General features: G+C 59.4%; 1 protein-coding gene across 14 annotated transcripts in view; it reads left to right on the top strand.

Annotated features, from left to right (window-relative positions):
* The window catches only part of DIS3L2 (DIS3 like 3'-5' exoribonuclease 2), a 373,682-nt gene extending 354,743 nt beyond the window's left edge, over nt 1-18,939 (top strand). For 8 of the 14 annotated variants that reach the window (XM_073807105.1, XM_073807104.1, XM_073807106.1 and 5 more), the window contains 6 exons: nt 11,864-12,047; nt 12,731-12,817; nt 15,604-15,751; nt 15,982-16,529; nt 17,749-17,850; nt 18,465-18,939. In XM_073807105.1, the coding sequence (XP_073663206.1) occupies nt 11,864-12,047; nt 12,731-12,817; nt 15,604-15,751; nt 15,982-16,529; nt 17,749-17,850; nt 18,465-18,617 (1,222 nt within the window). In that variant the 3' untranslated portion in view covers nt 18,618-18,939. Of the gene's footprint in view, nt 1-11,863; nt 12,048-12,730; nt 12,818-13,840; nt 13,989-15,603; nt 15,752-15,981; nt 16,530-17,684; nt 17,851-18,464 lie in introns of those variants that run through there. The other 6 variants (XM_033859543.2, XM_073807109.1, XM_073807108.1 and 3 more) reach the window with 6 other exon arrangements.
* The last annotated feature ends 5,747 nt before the right edge of the window (nt 18,940-24,686 follow it).

Below are 24,686 nucleotides of genomic sequence, written 5' to 3'. Positions count from 1 at the left end.
GCCCTTGGTTGGGTGCTGCTAAGGAGACTCTGCTGCCCAATCCTTAGAAAGCTTAAGGCAGGCGGCACAGGATCACCTGAGGAAGAGCAGTGGATGGGGCCCCTGGTGTCCTCGCTCTGTAAGCTTAGGGGAGTCACATGACCTCTCGGAGCCTCCCTTTGCTCGTATGAACAATGAGGGGTCTAAGACTTGTTGTGAGACTCAGAAGGGCCAACAGTGGCCAAGCACCTGGCATTGGGCCCGCACAGAGACCCCCAAAGGCATCTGCTCACCCGGGCCAGACTCGGGCCAGCTCCCCACTCCACAGCGAGGTGGACAGGGGCTGCACCCCCAGGCCCATTTCCTCCTCTGTGCAATGGAGGTGGCAGGATCCTCTCTCTCTCCCTCTCCCGCAGTTGTAATGAGGGTCACATGGCTACCATACGTGCAGACAACGTAAAGCACCATGGAAATGTTAGGAATTGGTCTTGCATGAACCAAGCAAAACATTGCAGATAAAAAACATACTTAGGAGTGCCTACTGAATGCCAGATACTGTTCCAGGCCCTGGGAATCAAGGTAAATGGAGCTAGCTGAGCCAGCCAGAGCCAGGTTGGTGGGGGACAGGTGGGATTGGTGGCCCATAAAGAGTCGGGGGTGGGGCTGGAGGGCAGCCTGGGACAGTAAAGGCATCGCAGGTGCAGGTGAGTGGAGACCCAGGTAAGCAGAAGCCAGAACACGGCTGCAGCGTGAGAGAGTAGGATTTGTGTCAGCTGGGAGCTGGGGGGCGTAATCAAGAAAGTATTTGACAGTGCAGTTCTTGGTCTCTGTCTGGGCCGAACAGAGCAGAGGGCTGCGGAGCATGGAGAGTCGGAAAACCCTCGCTGGGACCCGCAGCCCAGCCCCAGGGCCTCGAGCACTGAAGACTCGTCTTCAGCGACGACCGGCAGGTCTGCCTTGGGTCCAGGGGGAGAAGGAAGGACTGACATTTCCCAAAAGATTTTACAAGACATGTTGTCTTCAAGGAAGCCAATCCCACCCACGTGTGTGGCTAGAACTGTAGCCCACTCTTGGACCTTTTTCACAAAGCCAAAAAGGGCGTGTCAGGGTTACGAGGAGCCCCACAGGGGCCTTTGTAGTGACCGGAAGCACTTGCCCAGTCTGCCCAGGCAGTTTCCTAGGGTGGTTTCACAGCCAGGTCCCCCTGCCAGTGTGCGTCCTGCCTGCGCCTTCCACTTGGCCCATCTCTTCCCGGTGGCGTCGGCGCAGGTGCCCGCAGGAGGTCAGTGTGTCGGGGCTGGGGCCCCACCCCTCCTGCTCATTGCTGCAGCCTCCCCGGGGCCCCCCTAGTGCTGCAGGCCCCGATTGCACGTGTGCCCTGGACAGCCCCCCCACCCCCACCCCCAGTGGAACTCTGGGCCTCCCACAGAAATGCAGAATCCTGCAGGGCTTGCTGGAGGTGGAGTTGCTGTGCCGGGGCATGGTGGGGGGAGAACGTGGAAACGCAGATTCCCTCTTTACGGCAGAGGGGCCACTACTGACCTAAAGAACTCGGATTCCCATTCTACCCATTCCAGAAACCGCTTTTCTCCTGGACACATTACCCTTTCCTCCACTTGCACCAGGTAGGCCTGGCAGCCCCTCTCATCACAAGTTAGGGGTAGAGGACAGACTTCAGAGTCAGAAAGCCCAGTCTCCAGACCACGGCCCTGCCACACACTGGCTCTGTAATCTACATGGTCACCATCCTTGGCCTTTCAGACACTCGGTTTCCCTGTGGCAGATTAGGCCTGACACGCCCCTTGCCGTGCAAGGTTTTGTGAGGATTTGATGAAATCACGTGCCCAGCCTGAGACCAGCAGTGGTTCCTATTTCCCTGCAGCCTTTAGTGGTCGTACAGCTGGGGTGGCGGCCCTGCCCAAGGAGAGCTGCTCCCCAGCGGCAGTGAGGCCAAGACTGTCTTGGAGGTGAGCGAAACATGCTCTAAGGTGCAAAAGCAAAGGAGCTTGAGTTCCCAAGGACACGCGTCTCGTCCTCTCTCATCTAGCTGCCTTTTGTAGTGTGTGTGTGTGTGTGTGTGTGTGTGTGTGTGTGTGTGTGTGTGTGTGTGTGTGTGTGTGTGTGTGTGTGTGAGAGAGAGAGAGGGATGGAGAGAGAGAGAACCTGTGCGTTCCACAACACCCTTATCTCTCGAATATTCTCGTACCTAAAGCCTAGTTTCTAAATCACAATTGCTCTCTCCCAACGTCAGTGGTGACCCACCCTGCCGGCCCCCACTGCGCTTGCCCGGTCTCTGTCCATTATCCAGGGCTGCCGAACCGGCCCCCGCTTTGGGGCTGGGGCCTGAAAGGGACGCCAGCCAGGGAGTCCACCTAGGGCAGATGAGCCACTGAGGGCACCACAGCGGCTCCCAGAGGTGCCGGGGCTTCTGCGCGTCTTGGCCGTACCTCCTCTGGTCAGCGGTTCTAACTCCAGTTGGACAGCAGCTAGAGGTGGAGAAAGGCATGTGTGTCAACACTGTGGTGGAGCTAGCAAGCACTAATTACCCAGCTCTTCAAGGGCACACGGCACAAACTGCGACCTGGTTCTGCTTAGGGGGAGTTTTCTGCCACAAGCGCAGGTCTGCCTCGGAGAGCAGAGCCCTGAACCTTGGGAAGGGAGCGAGGCTTCTCTAGCTTCTTGACGCTGACAAAGGGCTTTCTGCCTGTCAACCAGGCTCCCGGCAGTCCCCTCCCCCCTCCCTACCGCAGCTACTGGGCCTCCCTTTGGCAGGGCCCGAGGGCCGCTCTGAACTGGAGCCTCTGGAGACATCCTTTGAGGTAGAAAAACAAGCGGCTGAAATGTGCCTCCTCGCTGCAGCTGGGCCCCGCCCGCTGAACCTATAGAAAGGCCCTGGAGTGGATTCAGCCTCCCAGAAGAGGAAACCTGGCTCCGGCTTCACCCGCAGGTCCTGTTATGTCTGGCTCCAGAGGCCTTCTCCTCTGGGGTTTTCCACGCCTGTGAACTCGGCCCCATTCATTTCCCTGTGGTTTCATGGGAATGTCCAAAACGCTCAGCAGGTTGCAGTGAGCCCAGGAGGAGAGGGGTCAGCGCGAGGCCCGAGCGGCGGCCGGAGCACCCTCCACTCGGGCCTGCAGCGGGGTGCCCGCCGGCTGTGGATGGGCGCCCTTCCGTCAGTCTGCTGCATTTCCTTTGGTGCTCCCCCAACCTACCCACCCACCCGGGAGACTGCCTGCGGCTCCCTCCCTCCAGGCCGCCCCTTTCCGGCTCCGGGCTACCAGCTCCACCCTGGCCTGGGATAGAGCTGCACTGTGCTCCCTTCCCATCCCCAGCAGCTTCCACTTTAGCGCTCATCCGGCCGCTGACTTCCCATCTCACCGGCTCCTGGGCCCTTGCATTTTCCACCACACTACACTCAATTAGGGGCTGTGGGGAGAGCAGCGGAGGGCCCCTTGAGGGTGGCCAGTGCCTCCGCTCCCGCCGGCTGCTCAGCTGCAGAGAAGGGGCCACGCCCTTGTGAGAGGCCTAGCGGCTGCCTTCACAACCAATGCGAAGCCCAAGGGCTCCTGGCCCACAGTGAGGATGTGCCCAAGTGGGGAAAATTTAGTCTTCAGAAGAAATGAATTTGAAACTGGCTGGGAGCAATTCTTATCAAATTTCCAAGTTAGCAGTTTTCACCGAGAGCTAATTGAACAATCTCTGTAAGCGGTCTAATTCCATTTGCAGGAGGTTCCCGCAGAGTTGTGAGGAGTGCCCTGGTGGCTGAGGGCAGAAGAGGCTGTTCTAAGTCTCTCAGTTGGTTTTGATCTTTGAAAATGGATGCATTTTCAGGTTTGGGCAGCAGCCGTGCCACTCTGCCCTGGCTGCCCGTCTCCCCAGTCACTTCCGAAGCCACGTTCTGAGTGTTCTGGGTATGGAAAGGCTGAGTGAGTTTCTCGTCTGGTTAGCCTGGTAAAATGGATCTGGAGACGGAACATCCTTGGAGGCTGAGCCACTCTGGCCAGGCAGGCTTGAGAGTGTAGGTGCAGAGGAGTGGAGAGGCCAAGGGCCGGGGCCCTGCCCGTCGGCACCACGCTGGGCCAAGACCCCGCTGCCGGTGCCAGCCTCCCCGTCGTCTCTGGGAGTTCTGTGGGAGCGCAGCGTAGCCCGCTTGGCTTGGCCAGCCCAGCGCTGACCTCAGTCTGGACTGTGCCTGCCCTAACTGTGGGTCGGCCCACGGAGGCTGCCCTGTCCCTAGGCTGTATTCAAGGGGCCTCTCTTGACCTGACGGGTATGGGCCCTTCTCTTCTCTCCTGTGCCCAGTGGACTTGAGAAGACAGTTTTAGGGACAGGGCCTCGGGTTATGCTCCGCGGTTACCTGCGTGCTCGTCACACACGGTCTCCCCTGGGGTCCTTCTTCAGCAGAGGGAGGCCCAGACAAGCCTCCTCCTCTCCACCCAAACCTCTTGGGCCAGCCTCCCCTGCTGGGAGTTCACAGCTGCGAGGATACATAGCCTCTTCCCTGGGTAGCCACTTCCTGCCGGACGGTTGGTTGGTCTGGTACTGACCCCCAGGTTCTTTCCCATTAGCTCCTTTGCCTCTGAAAACATAGTCAGATCTTTTGGAAACTTAAAACAGCAATCAGAAAACAGTACAGAGGCCCTTCTCACCCTCTCTTCAAACTATTACTTCTTTCACCAACAAACGTATTGAGAGGAGTCCCCACTGGACCGCCTCCCTCACCCTTGAATCTTTGGTCTTCGGAACCAACTTCCGCACCCTCAGGGCTGTGGCCACAGGCTCCTCCTTGCCGAGTGCAGTGGCCTCTCCAAGGCCCCTTCCTCAGCTCAGGGTCTGCACGGGGCACAGCTGCCCAGCTGGAGCTGGCTCCCTCTTCGGCCATCTGGGCTTCTGGGCCACCTCGTCACCCTCTGAGGTCCCTCCCCTCCGCTCCCAGAGCCTCACCTTGGCGTGCAGCTCCGAACTCGGGCCTGCCCTGGCCTTTCTTGCTGCCTCTGGCTGCGGCCTGCAAGCCCTCAGATTCGTCAGCTACCCCCCGACTGCGCAGGGCCTCTGGTCCCTGTGCCCCACTGCCACCGTGTGCTTCCCTTTCACGGCTGCCCTCATTCAGCAGCCTCCCCCAGCTCCCCCGCGCAGCCCACATCCTGGAGTCTGGCTCCCCAGGCCCCGGAGGCCCGTCCCGCCCTCACCTCGTAGCCCTCCTCCCTCTTCCCTTGATTCCTAATTTTCCGAATGTGGCGGATGCATGTTTTTCCCTCGTCCACACCTTTGCTCTTTTATCCATTTCATGTGAAGTGTTTCCCTCCTCTTGGCCGTCTCCTGAAATTGGTCTTAGATTTGTGGGTGTAGCCCCCCACCCCACGAGGCTGGGGACTCCTGGAGGGCAGGCCAAGGCTTCCTGGTGGCAGCAGGGCCCGGGACATGGCAGAGGCAGCAGGGTGTCGAGGTCACACAAACTGGTGGCGAACCCAGCTGCTGGTTACGAGGTGCGGGACTTGGGCCTGATCACCTTTCCTTTCTGCACCTTAAGCTTCCCCACACATTAGAAAGGGGTGGAAGCACCTCCCAGGCTGCAGGAGGATTTAATGGGCCACACCTAGGCTGTCGCCTGCCCTCTGTCGCAGGTGCTTGTCTCTTCCCTCTCTCCCTGCACCCACCCACAGCAGCAGCTCCGAAAAGGTTTCAGGCTGAGTGAGTGAACAAACAAACGAATGGCTGGAGGGGGGCTGGGTAAAATGACAAATGCCACCAGCTTGCTGTGAGTGGGGACAGGTGCTCTGTAGACTCGGGGGATGGGCAAAGAACAGGGGAAGGCTGTAGCTTCCTTCTCAGTGCTTGGGAATGATGTCAGCTTCCTAGGAACGGGATGCCCAGGAGGCACATAGGAGCCAGGTGGGCCCCTCGTGCTGCCTCCCCAGAGGAAGGGACATCTGAGAAAAAGAGATGGGGGGAGAATGGTGTAGGATTCCAGGCTAAGGGAACAGCAGTGCAAATGGACAGAAGCAAGAAAGAGCCCCAAGAATTCAATATGGGGACTTCCCTGGTGGTCCAGTGGTTAAGAATCCGCCTTCCAATGCAGGGGACGAAGGTTTGATTCCTGGTCGGGGAACTAAGATCCCATATGCCGTGGGGCAACTAAACCTGCGCGCTCAGGAGCCCACACGCCACAACTAGAGAGAAGCCCGCAGGCCGCAATGAAAAATATCCTGTGGGCTGCAGCTAAGGCCCTATGCAGCCAAATAAATAATAAATATATTTTTTAAAAGAATTCAATATGACTGGAGTGTGAGGGTTAGGGGGACAGCGAGAAGGGAGAGGTGACCCGAGCACATGACAAGAGGTGGCCTGGAAAATCTCGTTTTACCGGGAGGTGGAACTGTCCTGAGGACAGTGGTCGCCCCTGAAGGGCTTCAGGCAGGAGAGGGGCGTGGCCATCCAGATTTGCCTTTGAGAGAGAAAGCATCTCTCTGGGTGTGAAGACTGAAACAGCAGGGAGTGGCTAGAAATAGGGACGCCAGTTGCTAAGAGATGGAGGCCTGGACCGAGGTGGTGGCATTATGGCGGGAAGCGTCTAGGACCTTGCTGTATTCAGCCCAAACCCTAGGGTCGGGGCACCCAGGCCAGTCACTGGCGCAGTATGCGTAATAATAATGTAATATTTATTTAAGACCAGGCACTTGTCTATCGTATGCCCATTTTTTTCAGGTAAATAAATTGAGATTCAGAGAGGTTAAGAAATTTACCTGAAATCACACAGCTAACGAGTGGTAGAGCTGGGACTCAAGGCGAGCTGCTGAGCTGGTAACCACTAACCTCCTCCTCTCCAGTTGCCCGGGCTGTGCACTTGCATCAGGGAAGGAGGGGTGTCAGGACAGGTGAGGAGCATGCGCCTCACCATAGGACACGCCCAGCCGCCCAACCAGAGGGCCTCCTGTGGCCACAGACACACCCAGTTTCTTCATGGACAAGGGTGGGCAGCCTTCCTCCAAAGAGGCAGACATTTTAGCCCATTTCTCTTTTAGCCACTGCCTCACCCCTGTCAGGTAGAGCGGCCTTTCCCAAACATCATCCTTTAAGATGTGACGCAAACAGTTTCAACCATCAGTGAGCAGTAAGCGCCGCATCCCAGTAGCTCCTTCTCACCAAACCCTGATGCATGTTAGCATCTTAAAGGCAAAGGGATGTCCTATAATAAAAAATCCCATGAATTAAGGCCCTAGCATTTCATATATATCTATACTTTTTTGTTAAGTAAGTAACGTTAACACAGTCTGGCATATACCATTCTACACAAGGCATCTCTGCTGCGTGAGGAGCGTGTGTACTTGTGTGTAGCTTGCCTGTGGTCTTTACCTGCCATCTGCCGTAGCAGGTGAGGGACTCTGAGGCCTCTAGGCTTGCTCACCTCCTCCCTGGGATGAGAAGCCTTCCCTCCAGCACCTGGAGGCCCAGAGCACAGGTAGGTGGGGTGCTGCGGAGTTAGTGCTGCCGAGCTTGCATCCTGGCACGGCCCCCTGGCTAGACCTTCATCTGTCTGTCACAGCAGAGCCGGCCCAGCCCTGCGGGGTCATGGGGCCCCTGGTGGCACTGAGCTCCAGATGCTCAGCAGATGCCAGGCCTGAGACCAAGGCCCCGGCTCTGAGGATTTGGCTTGCGGTTCTGGAAGGTGCTCCTGGCTGGTGGCCATTCCTGAGCCCTATTTAGAGCAGTTGTCAGGCAGTTGCTGAGATCCAGCGCCCGCCCCCCTCCCCTGCAGAGGGGAGTGAGCTCATGCCTGTGCCGCGCTGGGGCGAGGGCTGGGTTATGATCAGGGCAGGTACTCAGACCAGGGAGCAAGTCTGAGGCCAGGGCAGTGTGCAGGGCTCCATCCCGGCTTGGGTTTCACACCCCAGTCGGTATGTGCAGTTTGCTCTCAGAGGACATCCTAACCACCCAGGACAGCTTGGAGCATCTCTGAGCTCTGGCTGCGGGCCTGGGCATGCAGCTCTGCCCCTCAGAGGCAGGAGGAGATCAGGGTGAAGGGGTGCTTGCTGACCGGTCAGCTGTGGGGCGCCTCTTCTAATCAGCCTGCCTTCCCTCAGAGCACTGTTCACTCTCCCTGACTGAGCAAAGCCTTCAGCCCCAGAGCTGGCTTTGGCCAAGGAAAAACACACTGAATGGGAGCCCAGAGACCCCTGGACCTTGGGCCACAGGGCTGCAGTTTATAAAGCAAGGCTCCTTCCTGCCCAGAAGTTGCTGGGTTCTAAGCTGCTCCTGCCACGTCCCAGGTCCTGCGGCAGGAAGATGCTGGGTGCCCCCTGCTGGCCCGTCCGGGAACTGACCCGTGAGGAGGACCTGTGGAGCCCCGTAGGAGCGGGCCCCTTTGCTGGCCCAGATGAGAGCAGCGACACCCACCTACCCCCGCCCCAGTACTGGCCAGCCCGGCTCCCCTTCCGGATGCCCGGCCCCGTTTCTGACGGTGAATCCTGAACTCATTGCAATCTGGCTGCTGATCGCTTGCCTTTCCCTTGGCCTTCCTGTTGCCACGCTGCGTGGGGGGACCTGCGCCATCGTTGCTGCACCCTCCCAGGCACCCCAGGGCTGGATGGGCTCGGGCTCCAGGCGCTGCTCTGCTTTCTCCCGCCCACAGGCTTGCACTTCCTCCCCGCCCCGCCCCCCACCTGGGGGTGTAAGAAGGACTTTGCGGACAGGTTGTGGGGAGACGGTCCCTGCATCTATCCTAGGACACTAATGAGCTGTGGCAGCACCGAGGGATCGGGCTCACTGCTGTGCCACCTCCCTGTTAGGTGACACTGATGTTTTTCTGGGAGGCATGGGCTGTATCTCTGAACTGTCTTGGAGGGAGGCTGCCCTCTTAACTCCGGCCCCCTGTCCTGAGGGGCGGGCTGAGACACTCACGGATGTGGAGCCCCCAGAGGTACGAAGGGACCTGTCCAAGGTCAGCCCCTGCGACCAAAGCTTCGCAAGACTTTCAAGGTAACAGGAGCGCACTTGTTTTTCTCTCGCCAGCCTCAGGTGACTCGTGGGACCGTACTGGGGGTCTCTGGAGAAGCAGCTTGACTGGGGACTGTTATTACTGCCTGGGGCTTCGGGTATCAGTTCCACCCTGCTGTCCCTTCCCTGGGTTCTCCGCCTTATATGAGATCCTGAGGCGGGAGGGCCCCTGCAGGAAATAGGAGCTAGAGCACCGCTCATTAGGAGGCTCCCTGAACATTCAGTTCCTTTGACCCAAGGGGTGGGGGTGAGGTTAGAGAGGGCGGGGCACAGGCCGGAGCCCCCGCCCCTCCAGCCCTGCGCTGCTGCTTGCCCTGCCCTAGCCTGAGCTCACACAACCCTCCTATGGGGCCATGCTGTCCCCTGCTGGCCACGCTTGCAAAACGCAGCCCAGGCTCAGCCCCAAGGTTACAGGTGCTCCCTCCTCGCCCAAGCCTGAAGCTGAACTAGACCGCAGGGCTCCAAGGAGCAGCCTGTGTGCCCCCGGCCCACAGTGATACTGGGACTGCATGGGGATACAAGTCTGGAACCGCCCGGCACAGTCACCTGTGCTGAGTAGGCAACAAATGAATGGCTGAATTGTGCATCTGAAGCGTTTATGTGATGATGTTCCGCAGGGTCTGACCAACAGCAGGCAGACGTCAAGTCAGACGTCAATCTAGCAGGACTTGAGACTCCTCTCGAGTTGACAGGATCTAAATATGAAAACCAAATGTGAAGAGTCAAATGGTGCTAGACTGTGACACAGGTGGCCCTAGACAGGCTGACCCTTGTTGCCAGGTATCTAATCAGGCAGTAAGTGCCCAGGAGGGATGGAGATGCCCTTCAGGGAAGACATGGAAAGGTCAAAGGAGGGTGACAAATGGCAGGGATGGAAATCACAGGGCACCACGCGGCTTGCAGGATCTTAGCTCCCCAAGGACCAGGGATTGAACCGAAGCCATCGGCAGTGAAAGTGCGGAGTCCTAACCACTGGACCGCCAGGGAATTCCCAGCACCTCCCGTGTCTTGAGGCTGACGTCACGCCAGGCACAGGGTCTGCCCTTGAAACATGTTTTACTCCTGTTGGTTTGCACAACCACTCTGTGAAGCACGTGCTATTATTATCCCTGTTCTACGTTCAAGAAAATAGAACAGAAAAGGCCGGTAACTTGTGCAGGGTTCTACAGCAGGAACATGCTGGAGCTAGGATGTAGGCCTCGCTCAGGAGGTTTGGTGGTCGGGTTCCAGCGCATGAACTCGAGGGGTTTTAGCAGGAAGTGATATGCTCAAGGACAGGTTTTGGGGTGGGAGGCAGGATGGCCGCTTAAAAGACTGTTGCTGCAACCCAGCGGGGAATGAAGAAACTCATTCTATACACAGGCCTCCTGCATGGCGGAAGGGCCACTGAGACTTGACCCTTGCAGTCCTTCACCCAAGCCCTTCCCCATGGTGGGTGGTAGGCTGGGGGTCGGCCCACCACGGTGCCCACACAGGAGGAGCTAGGAGTGCAGGCCCTGGGTGGGCCTCCTCCCGAGGTCCAGGCCAGGTCCTGGTGGTGCCTGCCCTGGGGCATTCCACAGCCCTTCTTCCTCACAAGGTGGGCTTTGCAGGGAGACAGATGTGCTCTGGGCGACAGCCCGGCAGACCAGAGCCACCCCTCAGCGTAGGGGCCTAGCCTGGGGAAGGCGGGGCTCTGCCCACTCACGCTCTTGTCCCCCCACTGGCTGTTTCTTCCCAAGAGCTTGGGGAGGGGACGAGGCTAACCCCAAGCACTGCCCACACCTCCAGAAGGGGACGTTCATTTCGGGCCCCCAGCTGCTGCCAGGCCTGCCAGAGCTTCCTCCCTGACCTCTCCTGCCTCTGTGGGAGAAGCATGGGCTTGACATACAACCTAGAGCTTCAGATTCAAGGCTGGGAAGAGGCTCCCCTAAGCTGGGCAAGGCCCCAAGAGTCTCCCCAAGGAAGGAGGCTTTCCCCACGTAGGGCACCAGCCCACACCCACGCCCCTTCCTGGAGGCTTCAGCTCTCGTACACGTGCCTGATCCACTTGTCCTCTGCGGGCGCCCTGGGCGGGACAGCAGCACGTGGGCTTCCTGCCCCAGATCGGGGGGCTGAGGGTGTGCTGAGCTCAGCGCGGAGATGCGGCGTCCCCCTCTGCCTGGCTCCTGCGCTTTGGCACACCTCTGCCCTCCCCCGTCAGTGACTCTTGGCCTGCTTTGGAGCCACATCCATCCACACTCGTGGACCCTAATCACACTCGGGTGAAGCAGGCCTGGAGGGTTGACTCCTAGAAGGATGGCTCTGTGGTTTGAACACCTCAGCAACGCCTTTGTCTTGTCCCAAAACGCACGGCTTTCCTCTTGCCCTCTGTGACTCTCCTGTTCATCCTCAGAGACACTCATCTTTCCAGGGGGGAAAAGAAGCCACGTACTCCTGGGAACGGGGGGCCCTGGGTCTGCGCGCCTGCCTCTATACGCCCCCGTGCAGAGCCCTCTGGCTTGTCATGGCCTGCCCGGGCATAGCGTTTTCTTACAGCTGGACGTGGCCCCCAGCGTTCTGGGAAGCTTAGTCATTCAGCAGAGATCTTTACTGAGCACCTTCTCTGGGTCAGGTGAGGTCCCAAGCACCAGGGCTACAGGGGGGAATAAGACAGGCACCATCCCTGCTGTCCAGGATCCCCATCTAGTAGGAGACCCAGCGCACGAGCTAACACATCAGCAGGGAAGAGTACAGACTGGTTAGTGCCGTGAGGGGCATGAGCCGAGGAATGAGGGGGAAGCAACTTGCAGGAACAAAGTAGATTGGATGCCCGGGGTGGGGGGCAGCTTGAAGCTGACACAAGGGTGCAAGAGAGCCAGCCAGCAGAGAAGCAGGAAAGAACGACCCCCGCGGTCCCTCCCCACTGCAGGCTCGTGGAAGAGTTCATGCTCTTGGCCAACATGGCCGTGGCCCGCAAGATCCACTGCGCCTTCCCCGAGCGAGCCCTGCTACGGCGGCACCCCCCACCCCAGACCAAGATGCTCAACGACCTGGTGGAATTCTGTGACCAGATGGGGCTGCCCATGGACTTCAGCTCTGCAGGGGCCCTCAATGTGAGTGCTGGGAGCACAGGGCCCGGGGAGGCCCTGCTTAGCGAAGGAGGAAGAAGCCCTGGGAGCCGGGCTCAGCAGCCTCTGCATCCCACCAGGGTCCGTTACCCTTTAGCCAGATCCCCACCCCCACCCCAAGGGAGGGGGGGGGCCTGGGGACAAAGCCTGCAACTCACAGGGCCTGGGAGGGAGCCTGGGAGACGGAGGGAGTCCCCTCAGGGCTCAGCTGTGGGCAGGGGTCCTGTGGCCAGGGATGGGCCGGGCTCGGACCCAGAGGCTTCCGTAGGGGCTGGGATTATTGGGAGCCAGGGGCTGTTCTTCACGGGAAGGGGTTCAGATGCTGCCCACCTGGAACTGAGCAGCATGGGGCTCAGGAATCCATGCTCGGCTCGCACTGCACAGGAGGGAGACTGTCCCCATCTGTGCTCCAGGCCTGGGGTAAACCAGCCCGCCCAGGCCAGCCAGCTGGACATGGAAGGACTGACCTCAAGCCAGGACCCTCGAGGCAGACCCAGTGTGGGACACAGTCTGGGGGCTGCCGGCCCCCCTGCACCCCACCCATGGCCATCTGAACAGGGCTGGGCCCCTCGGCTGACCTTTCCTCCCCAGGGCCAGATGATCAGTGGGTGATGGGGCCCCAGAGCCTCTCCCCAAGCCTGACTGCGTATCACATGGGTTCCTTCCAGAAAAGTCTGATGGAGACATTTGGAGATGACAAGTACTCACTGGCCCGGAAGGAGGTGCTCACCAACATGTGCTCCCGGCCCATGCAGGTAAGGAAGGGCCAGTCCTCCATCCTCCGCCTTCTCCTTGGAGCACCCATGCCTCCGCGGGCTCGGAGAACCTTAGGGGAGGGTTGGGGAGGGTGCCCCCCGGCAACACCCAGCACAGGAAGTCCCTGGGCTCCTGAGCTTGGCCTGCTGCCTCCTGCCCAGACTTGCCTGTGGGCTCAGTTAGAGGAGACATTTCAAGCCCCGCTGCCCTGCTGCCCCCCTGCCCCCCTGCATGGCCTCTGGGGCTCTGTTTCCTGGCGGCAGGTGGGGAGCCACGCCAGGGCACGTCCCAAGACTCCAGGGCCCGGACCCCACACACCAGACCAGCTCGGGCAAGGGAATGGGGCCTGGTCAGCAACTCATGGTCAGGTGGGGACCCTGGAGGGGAAAGAGAACGTTGGTCTCCCGGAGCAGCCTGCGCAGGGGCCGGTCCTTAGCCCCCACTGAGGCTTGTGGGCCCCGGGCAGAGAAATCTCCCTGTCGCAACCGGTCGGGAGAGGGGGAATTGAGGCCGTGAGGCTGTGTCTGCAGCTAGAGGACAGGCCGGCCGCCTGGGAGGCAGACAGTGGGCTTGCTCCTGGCAGCCAGTCGCAGCTCTCTGAGGCCGTGCTCCAGCCCCTGTGGGGCTGAGCATCTTGGGAAGCAGCCGCCCCCGTGGACTGTCAGGTCGGCGGGAGCTGTGGGTGCTAATGGGTCGAGCGGTGGGCCGCGGCCCGGCCTGGGAGCAGTGATAGACCATCGTTCAGGGGCTCGGTCACTGGGCAGATTCAGTCTGTTTCCCAAGAACAAGATCGTCTCAGCTGGTCGCAACCGACTTGTTTTCTGAGACCTCACAGCTCTGCCAGGAATGGGACCGTCAGGTCCGTCTGGGTCTGGCGGCCGTTACCCTGCCCCCAGTCACCGATGTCTGTCCCGCACCAACCACTGTAAAGCACCCCCCATGGAGGGGGGGGGCGTGTGTCTCTGGCCACTGGGCTTGACACCACATACAAGCCCGACGAAGCTGCCGTTCCCTGCCCTCAGCCTCTGGAAGCCATCCACCTCTAAGGCCAACCCAGCCCCGGAGGTCCAAGGAAAGGAGCCCAGTCACCCAGAGCCTGAAACAGACCCGGCTTCTCCTGGCCTTGCCTGCCAGCAACCTCAGAGGCCAGCCTTTGCCTGCGGATCTGATGTGAGGGAGTGACCAGAGTGATCGTGGTGCCTGGTTCCCTGTCTGTGTCCCAGTTCTGGGCCCTCACCCATCCCACGCTGCCCAGAGGCGCCTTCGCCACCCAGGAAGGGAGCCGGGGCCCTCTGCCCTCCTCAGCCCAACTCATCTGGGGAACTGGGCCACTTCTGAGAACAAGGTCCAAACATGGCTCACAGTGGAGGCTGCTCCCTCCCCCAGTGACTTACCCGAGATGTAACCCAGGGCCCAGTGGGAGCTGGAAGGGAAGCAGAGTTGGGTAGCCGAGCAGGGCACCGCCAGCTGCGTCCTGGATTCCAAGGCCGTCACGCACAGAGTAACCGGAGCCGGCTGTCCATTTGTGCGAACACACGGGAGGGTGTGAGGGTGAGCAAGCGGCAAGGGAGGGAGCGAGCGAACACACGAGGGTGTGACTTTGGCCCTGGCAGAGGAACCTGGTCACTTGCTCCCAGGCAGCCGCGGGTCCTGGATCCCCAGCCCTGAGAACTCGGGGAGCGCAGGGCAAGCGGCTTCAGGGCCCGTGGCCAAGGCTCTCAGCGCAGCTGCACCGCGTGGGCCAGGCTGTTTGCTGGGCCCCTAGAGAAGCTCAGCGTCTCTCCTTGGGCCACAGTCCTAACTCCTGCCCTGCAGGAGGGCCTTTTGAACTCAGAGCTCTGGGTCTCGGTCTCAGGACAGGTTGTCAGGGGCAGGAAGGGCTGAGACTGGGAGACTGGCCAACCACTGCCTCCCTTGGCTGGTGGGAGGTGGAGTATTGGGGGCACAGAGGTGCTGGGGTGCAGGCGTGGCCTTCAGCAGGGCAGGGATGAGGACTAGAGGGCAGGAGGTCGGCTAAGACCAAAGACTGGACCAGGGCCAGAGAGGAAGAGCCAGGCGCCCGTTTTGCTCTGGGTGGAGGGCATCCTGGACCTTCTCTCCTACCTCCCGCTCTGGCCACATGGTGGTGTTGGGCTTTGTGTCCTGGCGAAGTCCTGCAGCCCCCGGTCCGGCAGGCCCACGGGCTTTCTCTCCTGCTCCCCACTTCAGTGTAGCTCCCCCAGCCCTGTCCTGGGGAGGGGGCCAGCCAGAAACGATCCCTCCTCCTGGTTCCTGGCAGTAACAGCCGTTAAGACTCAGCAGCGACCGGCTGTGGAGGAGGATGAGTTCCAGCCCCTCCCCGCTGTCCTCTGACTTCAGCACAGGGTCTCCCCTCCCCTCCCCTCCCCGAGGGCTTTGGTGGCAGGTCCCCCAGGGCTCTGAGGGAGGAGTCCCTTCAGCATCTTAAGGGTTCCCAGCAAGAAACACAGCCTCTCCCCCCGGCCTACTCCACTTCCGGTCATTGGCAGAGGGGCTCTGGGCAAGACCTGCCCTTGCCTTCAGCAGGAGAGGGGCAAGGGCACCCACGGCTCCGCCCAGTCTCATGGCAGCCCCAGGGGTCCCCTCACACAGAACAGCCCCTAACGTCCTCGGGCCTGCCCGGCTTTGCTCAGCTGCCCGCAGCTTGGCAGGTGGGTCCACGCCCCCAAGACCGCCCCTCGTGAGGCTCTGAGTCTCCCCGGCTCGCGGAGCACACCCAGCGCGCACCCAGCCTGGCCAGGCTCTGAGGTCCGCCCCACCTCCCCAGATGGCCTTGTACTTCTGCTCGGGGGTGCTGCAGGACCAGGCGCAGTTCCGCCACTACGCCCTCAATGTGCCGCTCTACACGCACTTCACCTCGCCCATCCGCCGCTTCGCTGACGTCCTGGTGCATCGCCTCCTGGCCGCCACGCTGGGTAAGGGGTGCAGCACGGGGCGGTGCCAGCCTGGGCCCAGCTAAGGGCTACTCCCCCCACCCAGAGTGGGTGCCCGGCGGCCAGAGGCCACACTGCCATGACTGTGAAGGCCCCAAGGGGTGGGCAGCCCAAGCAGTAGGGGAGCCTGTGCCAGAACCTCCCCTGTGAGCGTGTGCTAGGGGCTCGAGGGCCCTCACCGTGGCAAGCCGCCCTTTCTCGGCCCTCCCAAGCTGGGCATCAGGGAGGCCTCAGCTCTGCGCGGGGCTCCCAGGCCCCATCTGACCCGGGCCAGGGGCACCATGCTGCCCAGAACCCCGCCAAGGACGGCACACACACAGCACCCGCCAGTGGGCCCCCGACCACTCTCTGCCCAGGCTACAGGGAGCTTCCAGATGTGGAGCCCGAGGCCCTGCAGAAGCAGGCTGACCACTGCAATGACCGCCGCATGGCTTCCAAGCGTGTGCAGGAGCTGAGCACCAGCCTGTTCTTTGCCATCCTGGTCAAGGTGAGGCCACCAGCCTGTCGCCCCTCCCCTTCCCTCCACCCCACCTTCCCGCCAGGGCGCCTGTTCACAGGGAGGGCTCCCGGAGTCCGGGGCCTTTGGCAGCTGGGGTGGGCCCTGGGGGGAACCTGCATCCCCTGGCCGAGCCTTGGCTGGAGCCCTGCCATGCAGGAGAGCGGCCCGCTGGAGTCAGAAGCCATGGTGATGGGCGTCCTGAGCCAAGCCTTCGACGTGCTGGTGCTGCGCTACGGGGTACAGAAGCGCATCTACTGTAATGTGAGTACTGGGGGCTGCCAGGGCCCAGGTTAGGGGTGTTCTGAGCAGGCAGAGGGAGCACCGAGCCGCGCCCACCTAGCACATTCCCTTCCCACCTGCCTGTGCCTGTTCCCACTGCTGGGTCTCCTCCCTGTTTCCCCAGCATCTGGGGAAACAGCCCTTGGTAGACACACGAGCAGTGACACTGCGCCCCTCGCTCAGCTGCGGGTTGTGCTGGCACCACGCTCACCCGATGGGTCCTGCCGAGACAGCCAGCCGCGCCTGCCTGGGATCAGGGATCCAGGCCGAGGGTCAGGCCTCTTTCCCAGGGACTTGAGCAACCAGAGATCAGGTCCCTCCATAACCAGTATAGGAAGTGGGGTAGGCAGGCTTCGGGAGGTTTTTTAAAGGAACATAGGGGAAGGAAAGACCAGAGAGAATGGGCCGTGGCCACTCTGGAAGCTGTGTCCCCTGAGAAGCAGGAAGAGGCTGGCCCTTGCCCTGGTCCTGCCCTGGGGCTGCTTCATTCGAGGTTCTTTCCAAGGGTACTTGGTGCCAGTCTAATGCCACCTGAGGGACCTGTTCCAGCTGACCTTGTGGTTAGTGAGTCACCACCTGGCCCCTGACCTTGGCTTTGAATTTCCCAACACCCAGAGGACCTTGGGGAGTGCAGAACGCGGCACACAGTGTGGAATAAACGTGGCATGAATGAAATGGATTAGAGCAGGAGAGACAGAATGGAGTCAGCAGGAATCAAGTCGGGCTCTCGTCCTGAAGCTCACTGAACAGCATGGAGTTCAGGTCTAGATCGCCTCTGCTCACAACCCAGCCCTCAGTCTGTGCTAACAGACCCAGGGCCGGGAGGGGCGGCAGCCCTCCAGCCTCAGGTGCCCGGTCCACCTCGACCCTACAGGGATGGTCCCTGATGAGGCAGACCCACCACCTGCCCCGAATGACACGTGGAGCCACCGGTGCCCCCCTCAGTGAAGGCCCCTCTGTGAAGGTGGCCTCTCAAGGCCGCCCAGAAGCTGGCCGGAGGCCAGAGGCAAGAGTGCGGGCCACCCCCCGTCAGAGGTCGAGCAGCCACTGGCAGGCAGCAGGGCAGGGAGCTCCCTTGAGGCCAGTCAGAGGCGGGCCAAGGCGAGGGGCTGCTTCCAAGCACTGGTGGCCTTGCAGGGTCAGAGATTAAGAGGCGGCGCCTAGAGCCCGGGTCCTGAGATGCAGGTGTGTGCACCCCCAGGCGCTGCCCCTGCAGTCATACCGTTTCCAGAAGGTGGGCAAGAAGCCGGAGCTCACGCTCGTCTGGGAGCCTGAGGACGCGGAGCAGGGGCCGGCGCAGCAGGTCAGACCCGGGGGTGGGGCAGCTTTTCCGGAGCGCCACTGGGTCCCCGTCCACCCCACTCTTGGCGAGCCCCCTCCGGCCTCCTGGGCGCGCTCCCCGGGCCTCCCCTCCTGGGCTCCCGGCTGCAATTTCCGGCTCTACCCAGCGAGGCCGGCAGCGGCTCCCCGTCACCACTCCTTGGGCCTAGCCTCCTGGCAGCACCTTCCTTCCCCGGAATCACCCACCCTGGGGAGAGGCAGCGGCCTCTGCCTACCTCCCTAAAGCAGGGCCCTTAACTTCGGGTGTCCTTTTGAGAATCTGATGAACACCGTAGACCTCCGACCCAAGGAAACAGCTTTTTACCTACGACACGCTTCAAAGAGCAGACCCGGACCCCAGTGGTTTCTCCCTGGCGCTGAGCAGCCCCAGCAGGCATTGCCCACAGCAGCGCGTGGCTCCTTTGCTTCGCACCGGGACCCCACGGCCTCAGCCCTGAACAAGCTCCGCTTACAGATGAGCCAGTGGAGGCCTAGGGAGGCAGAGTGAGGGGCCCCGGGGCCCGGCTGGGTGGACAGCCCCCCGGGCCACCCCCTCACCGGCACCCGCGTCCCCTGCTGGGCTCTGCTCTGCCTCAGGTCGTCAGCATCTTCAGCCTGGTGGAGGTGGTGCTGCGGGCAGAGGCCACGGCCCTCAAGTACAGCGCCATCCTGAAGCGACCCGGCACCGAGGGCCTCCTCGACTGGCAGGACGAGCAGGGCGGCCGGGACCTCGCGGAGGAACAGGACTGAAGCCGCCAGCCAGCCCACCCCTCCCCCACTCCCGTTAGGAATAGGAACTTGGGGCACCAACGGGGATTCTTAATTTGGTTTTTAACAACTCAGGGTTTTGTTTTTATTTTTTCATTCTATTTTATTTTTGCAGCTTGGTTTTCAAACTGGAGGGGGAGAGTGGGGTTGGATGGAAGGCTGCGGGCTGGCCGGTGCTCAGCAGCGCAGAGCTAGACCTGGTCCTCCTGGGAGGCCAGCGCCCCTTCTGCCAGGTTACCCACTGCCCTCCCGTGCCCAGAAAACCAGGGGTTTTCAGTAAATCAGAGTCATGGAATAAAATCAAGTGTGAGTGCTGCCTGGTGTGTGGGGCACCGGGGTGGCCAGGGTAGTGGGGTGCCCCTTGGACCCAGGACGGGGGCCTGGCCCGGGCTCCACCCGTCACAGCTGAGCTGGGGTTGCCACCCTTGGGAGCCTTTCCGGCAGTTCCAGGATGATTCAGAGCTGGCCGCGTGGCAGATTGATGCCAGCCCCTCATTCTGGCTGATTAGAAACGGAATTAGTATGCAAGACGGCAGGCTCACCCGTCACCGCGCCGCATGTAGCCGTGTCCATCCCCACCCCAGCACTTCCTCTCTGCCGGCTGCCGCCCCCCGTGGCCCCAGGACGGGGGCTTGGGCCCTGTGCCGCCCACCCCCACTTACAAGGCCGGAGCTCTGGGTGGCCCTCTCCACCTTCCTTGGGGGGGGCCAGCACCCCAGCATCTCCTGTCCCGATCCTGTGCCCTGGGGGCAGAGCGAGGCCTGGACCTGCCCGAGGGGAGAGGCCCCCAGACCGGCCTTCCTGACCAGAGAGGGGCAGGTGTGCTCCTGGTGGCCCTGGCCTGGCCCAGTCGACTGCCTGCTATCTGCCTGAGCACCAAGTGATCCTTGGGGACCCAGGGGCAGAGGTGGGAGGCCACCGCACTCGGCTCTCTCCCCGGCTGGTTTGACCTAAGCCTGTGCTTCTAGTTTCCCCAGCAGACTAGAGAAACACAGGTTGGCTTCCCCAGGAGCCGCCAGAAACTAGGGTTAAAACCCCATGGGGACCAAGGTCCCAGTTCCACCAGGCTGATTCCTGGGGTGTTGGTATTAACAAGCTCACTTGATCTGATTTCAGTGAATTTTCTTCAAAGGAAACTTCAATGGAGCACCTTGTAGGAGGGCTTCGCCGTGGCTGGAGTGGTGACGGGGCCTGGCTGCCTTGGTCTCAGCCACCGGCCGGCCGTGGCTCACATGCCCCCAGCGCTGGGCCGGGTGCCAGAGGGGGACAAAAGAGACATCACTGTGCCCGCCCTGAGTTCCCTTCTCTCCTCCTCCAGCACCTTGACCAGCTTTCGGTCTGTCCATCCTGCCACCCCCAAGACATCCCAGAGGCCACCGTTCCCTCTCTGCTCCTGCCCCAGAGCCTTCTAGAACCAGCTATCTGGAAGGGAAATGGTGAGGGTCCAGTGGTTTGGTATTTGGATGAAGAGGTTTCTGGGTGCTTCTGCAGCCTGGGCAGCCAGGCATCCCGGCCCTGCCCTCATCCTCTTACCTGCCCGCCCCCAGAGGAGCAGAGCCCCTCTCTCCTCGCGCTGTCCCCCAGGGCCTCCCGTGGAGCCTGGGAGCTGAGGGCAGAGCAGAGCCCCGCGGAGGGGCGCCCTCAGGATGGTGGTGGGCCAGCGTGCTGGGCCCTCTCTCGGGCAGCATGGACGCAGGCTGGACACCCTTCCTCACGGCCCCAGCGTCCCAGACTGTGGTAAATCGTAGCCAGCTTGGTCAGCAGGGAAGACCGTTGCTGCCTGGACTTGCTGGGGAAGCAGAGGCTGGCCTCGCCCTGATGGCCCTAGAGCTGGGGGACACATAGCAGCCCCGGCACCTCCACCCCATTTGACAGAAGGAGGAACTGCACCCAGAAAGGAGGTAGGTCTCTGGCCAAAGTGACACAGCCAGACTCTGCCCAGCCAGGTCCAGGGTTCAGGCATTTGCCCTCCCCCAAACGCCCTGCCTGTGGGCTCAGAGCAAATGGCCCAGCGCTCTACCCCACAACGTCAGCTGCATCCTTCATCTGCATCTACTCACTCAGCAGGTGTCCTTGACACCACCCACGCGCAGGGCACTGGCCTGCACACGTCCATGGTCCAATGAGGGAGACAGCCCCCTATGGCCCCTCGCTCAGGGGACTGTTGATAAAGGGGGTGATGAGACCCAAATCTCGTCAAAAAGGAAGCCGTGGTAGTTCCTCCAGCTGTCCCAGAGCACCTGCACGTGTCCTCAAGGAGCCGCCTCCGGTCGCCATGGGGGAGGGAGACGTAGATGCAAATGATGTCACTGCAGGACAAGGTTCTAGCGAAGTTCAGAGGCTGGGGTGTGTGTTCCCAGCCGTGAAGGGTAGGTGCTCAGAAGAAGAAAGTGCGCGCAGCTGGCCCACGTGGGCGAAGAAACTGAGGTTCGGAGATCCCTGACATGAGCCGTGAAGGGTGGAGGTCACTAGGATCAGAGGGTGCCCAGAGGACGGGCAGGGAGGTGCTGGCAAGGTAGGAACGGGGTAGATCCCCACTGACCCTTATGGCAGCCAGAGAGCGCGCCCTGTGTGCTGTGGGCCATCAGAGCCCCGGGAGAATTCTCATCAGGGCCGTGAGGCGATATGACCTTTGTCCTTCACTCATTTATCAACAGCAGTGAGTGCCTTTGATGTGCCGTGTCCTCTGGAAGCTTATGGTCAGGAGGGGAAGTCGCCTTTCTAGTGTGGCAGGTGGTGGGGACGGTGTTGATGGCAGCGGGGGAAAAGCAGTGCTGAGGAGGGGGCATAGGTGGCAGAGACGTCCAGGAACCACCCAGGGCTACTTGTGGGCACGGCCCCAAGGCAGGAGTGGGCTTGGTCGGTGAACGGGGCCAAAGGGCCTCTGGGGTTGTTTTCCCAGGGGCCCTGTCTCTTTATGGGACCTGCTCCCCAGCTTCTAGCCCATCCCTCCCACCTGCGTGGGTCCCCAGGAGCCACCATTCTGTACCACGACATCTCTGATGGGACCCGGGGTGGGCACCTGGCCCATTCTTTCCTGGGGTCTGTCCTAACTAAAATTGGGAGAGGGTGTCACTGTCTCCCCAGGATGGTAGTCTGCAAGACATAGAAGCTCATGTTTCCGAAAGTCACCGTGAAGGAAACAGCGTACACCAGGAGGAAGGGAAGCGGCCTCAGAGAAGGGAGACGAAGCGCCTCGGAGGCACCGGGTTTCCCGCAGCCCAGGAGACCCAGAGGCACCTCCGTGTGGTGGGCTTTTCTGCCTTGTGGTAGTTCACGTACCATGAGGAGCCTTTCCATCAATTCCCTTCCCCCTAAAGCTACTTCACACTTGGTTTCTTTCCTTTGCAACCAAGATAGGAGTCTTCCTGAAGCCTCAGGATGTTACCAAAGGGATCTTGGAGACCCTCCCCCAGCAATCAGCAAAGCCCATCTACTGACATTGGTTGTGGTAAAGTGTTTTTCAGGTGCCAACCAAGGAGAAAGGGCAACTCATGCTCAAAAGACCCAAGCTCCCTGATGGCTTTCAGGGAAGGGGTTTTAAAGGCAGCAATATAGGGTGAGGGTTTGGAGGTACATGAGCAGATTGTGGACTTTCTTCTGATTGGTTGGTGGTCCGGGTGCTATTTTGGGAATCTTAAGCATCAACCTTCTGGTTCCAGCCAGTCTGGGGTCTAAGTGCCTGTGGTCAGTATGTAGTTACCATCCTCCACCTGGATGGGAGGGTCTTCATTCCTGCAGAACACCTCAAAGATTTGTGTCAGATTGTTATGTATAATCCTTGAGAAGGAACTAGACGTCCTGTGACTCTATTGTCTGAGCTATTCTTACTTTTCTTGCTTGAGGGCTTTCCTCTGTTTCTGCATTCCCTCACTTCTCTAATTAGTAACCACTTGTGTCTGTTCTTTGGAACTCAGGGAAGGCCTAGGAGACTTTATTCCTACAAACAAGAGATGGGGGACACAGCGGGGCTTTTGTACCCAGAAAGGCCTCGTGGGTCCTGCTCAGTTTCAGTTCCCCCTTTTCTTTGATCCTCCTCAATCCTGAGGGGAACAGGGACAGGACGAGAAAGGGAATAAAGTTTTGGATAGAGACGTTCATCATAAACTCAGCAGCGGAACTCAGTTTTAGGGGGACTTGGTTTCAAGGACCCTACCTGTTCTGGCCCCTTGTCCTGTCCAGCCACCCCGACTAAAGTGTCCCAGAGTAAACACAAGGTGTTCCCTTCAAGCCCTGCCCAAATTGCAAGTTTGTGATCAAAGAAAGTATTGTTGTTTAAGTCTGTTTGGGGATGGTTCATTACACAACCGTAAAATGCAGAATATCAACAAGAATATAGCAATAAATATAGCTGAAAAATGAAGAAGTATGTGATTTAGAAACAATGGTAAATATCAAAATTAAAATCTAAGAGGGGGAAAATGGTTGCCTCGGAGATGGGAAACTGCAGTGAGGGAGACAGGAACCTGCTGTTTTGTTTTATTGTAACAAACCTTATGGATCTATTTGCTACTTTAAACTACATTAATGTATAACTTGGATAAAAGTCAAAACTAAAAACAAATTTTTTTTCTTTTTTTCTTTCTTTTTGCTTAGCAGGAATGGACCTACAATTGGTTTAAAAGGCTTCTTGTGCACTCAGCAATGGGTGTATGAAACAGTCCATTATTCCAGCAACTAAGATAAAATTCCTGCTGACACGACCTGATATTCCCACTCAGCTAAAACGCTGCCTAAGGTTTTTTACTTAAAGACTCGGGTAACAGTCTTGGGGGTGACGAGTCCCGGTTGCCTCAGTGGAGCCCCTAAGGGGCCTTGTTTATTCTGTGTCTGAGCCCAGGTTTGGGCGTCCAGGGTGAGGTCCCAGCCAGGCAGGAAGCAGCCTGCAGGTGAGGCTGCCGGCCCAGCTGTGGCGGCTCCGCAGAAGAGCTGAGCCTCAGGCCCTTCCTGGAGGAGTTCCTGGGTCTGAATCCCGGATTCCAGGTTTATTTGGAGTTGGGGGGTGTGGGTTAGGTGTTGAAGCAGATTAAAGATTTGAGGCCTGGTGAATGGAAGGAGGAAGATGCCTTTCACAACAGAGAAGGCTCTGGAGATGGAGGAGGGTGTCTTCAGCACCTGCACATAACTTAGTATGGCAGGATAATCTCTTTGAACCTTGTCTTTTTATGGGTTTTTGTGGTTTGGGGATTTTTAATATGTAGGAAACCACTTTAGGGGGGAAATACATTTAAATATTTCACTTTTTAAAGTTATTATTTATTTATTTATTTGGCCACACCATGCAGCATGTGGGATCTTAGTTTCCCGACCAGGGATCATACCTGTGCCCCCTGAAGTGGAAGTGCTGAGTCTTAACCACTGGACCGCCAGGGAAGTGCCTTAAAAAGTTATCTTACTTAACCAGGTTCATGAATTGCATTGATTCTTTAACGTTCTTAAATTGTACCTTGCTCAGTTCTGGAAAGCCGTCAGCCAAATACTGAAAAAGCAACAGAAACAAGTGCAAAATAGAACATGAAAGAGAAACTCTCCTTTAGCACATTTTACCTTAATAGATTTTCAAACGACACAAGGTACTGTTGGAATAAAATCGTCCTCCTCGTTCTTATGATACAAAATAAACGTGAAATTATTTTCACTCCTGAGTTACAGGAGGCTCTTGACTTTTTTGGTTTTTTTCTGGCTGCACCTCGCAGCTTGTGGGATCTTAGTTCCTCGACCAGGGATTCCAACTACTGGACCGCCAGGGAATTCCCTGGGAAGCTCTTGACTTTCTTAGGCTTTCATTTCCACACATTACATATTGATGCCCAAACCACCTTTCGGCCTGGGAGTTGTCTTTCATATGCAACAGCTACTACCATACTACCACCCCAGGACGGAGCAGAGGCCTGGCCTCTGCCAGCTGCCTGGCTGAGCCTCCCTTCTGCCCAGGGCTCTGGTGTACCCCAGCCTCTCACAGGCTGAGCCAGAGCTCAGTACTGCATACGGGGCTCCACAGTCATTGAGAGTCCTCCCCGGGAACTGTGTGAGAGCGGGGGCTGGTCTGTC

Source organism: Tursiops truncatus, chromosome 7 (genome assembly GCF_011762595.2).
Source record: "Tursiops truncatus isolate mTurTru1 chromosome 7, mTurTru1.mat.Y, whole genome shotgun sequence".
Classification (NCBI taxonomy): Eukaryota; Metazoa; Chordata; class Mammalia; order Artiodactyla; family Delphinidae; genus Tursiops; species Tursiops truncatus.
This window is presented reverse-complemented; position numbering and strand designations above follow the sequence as displayed.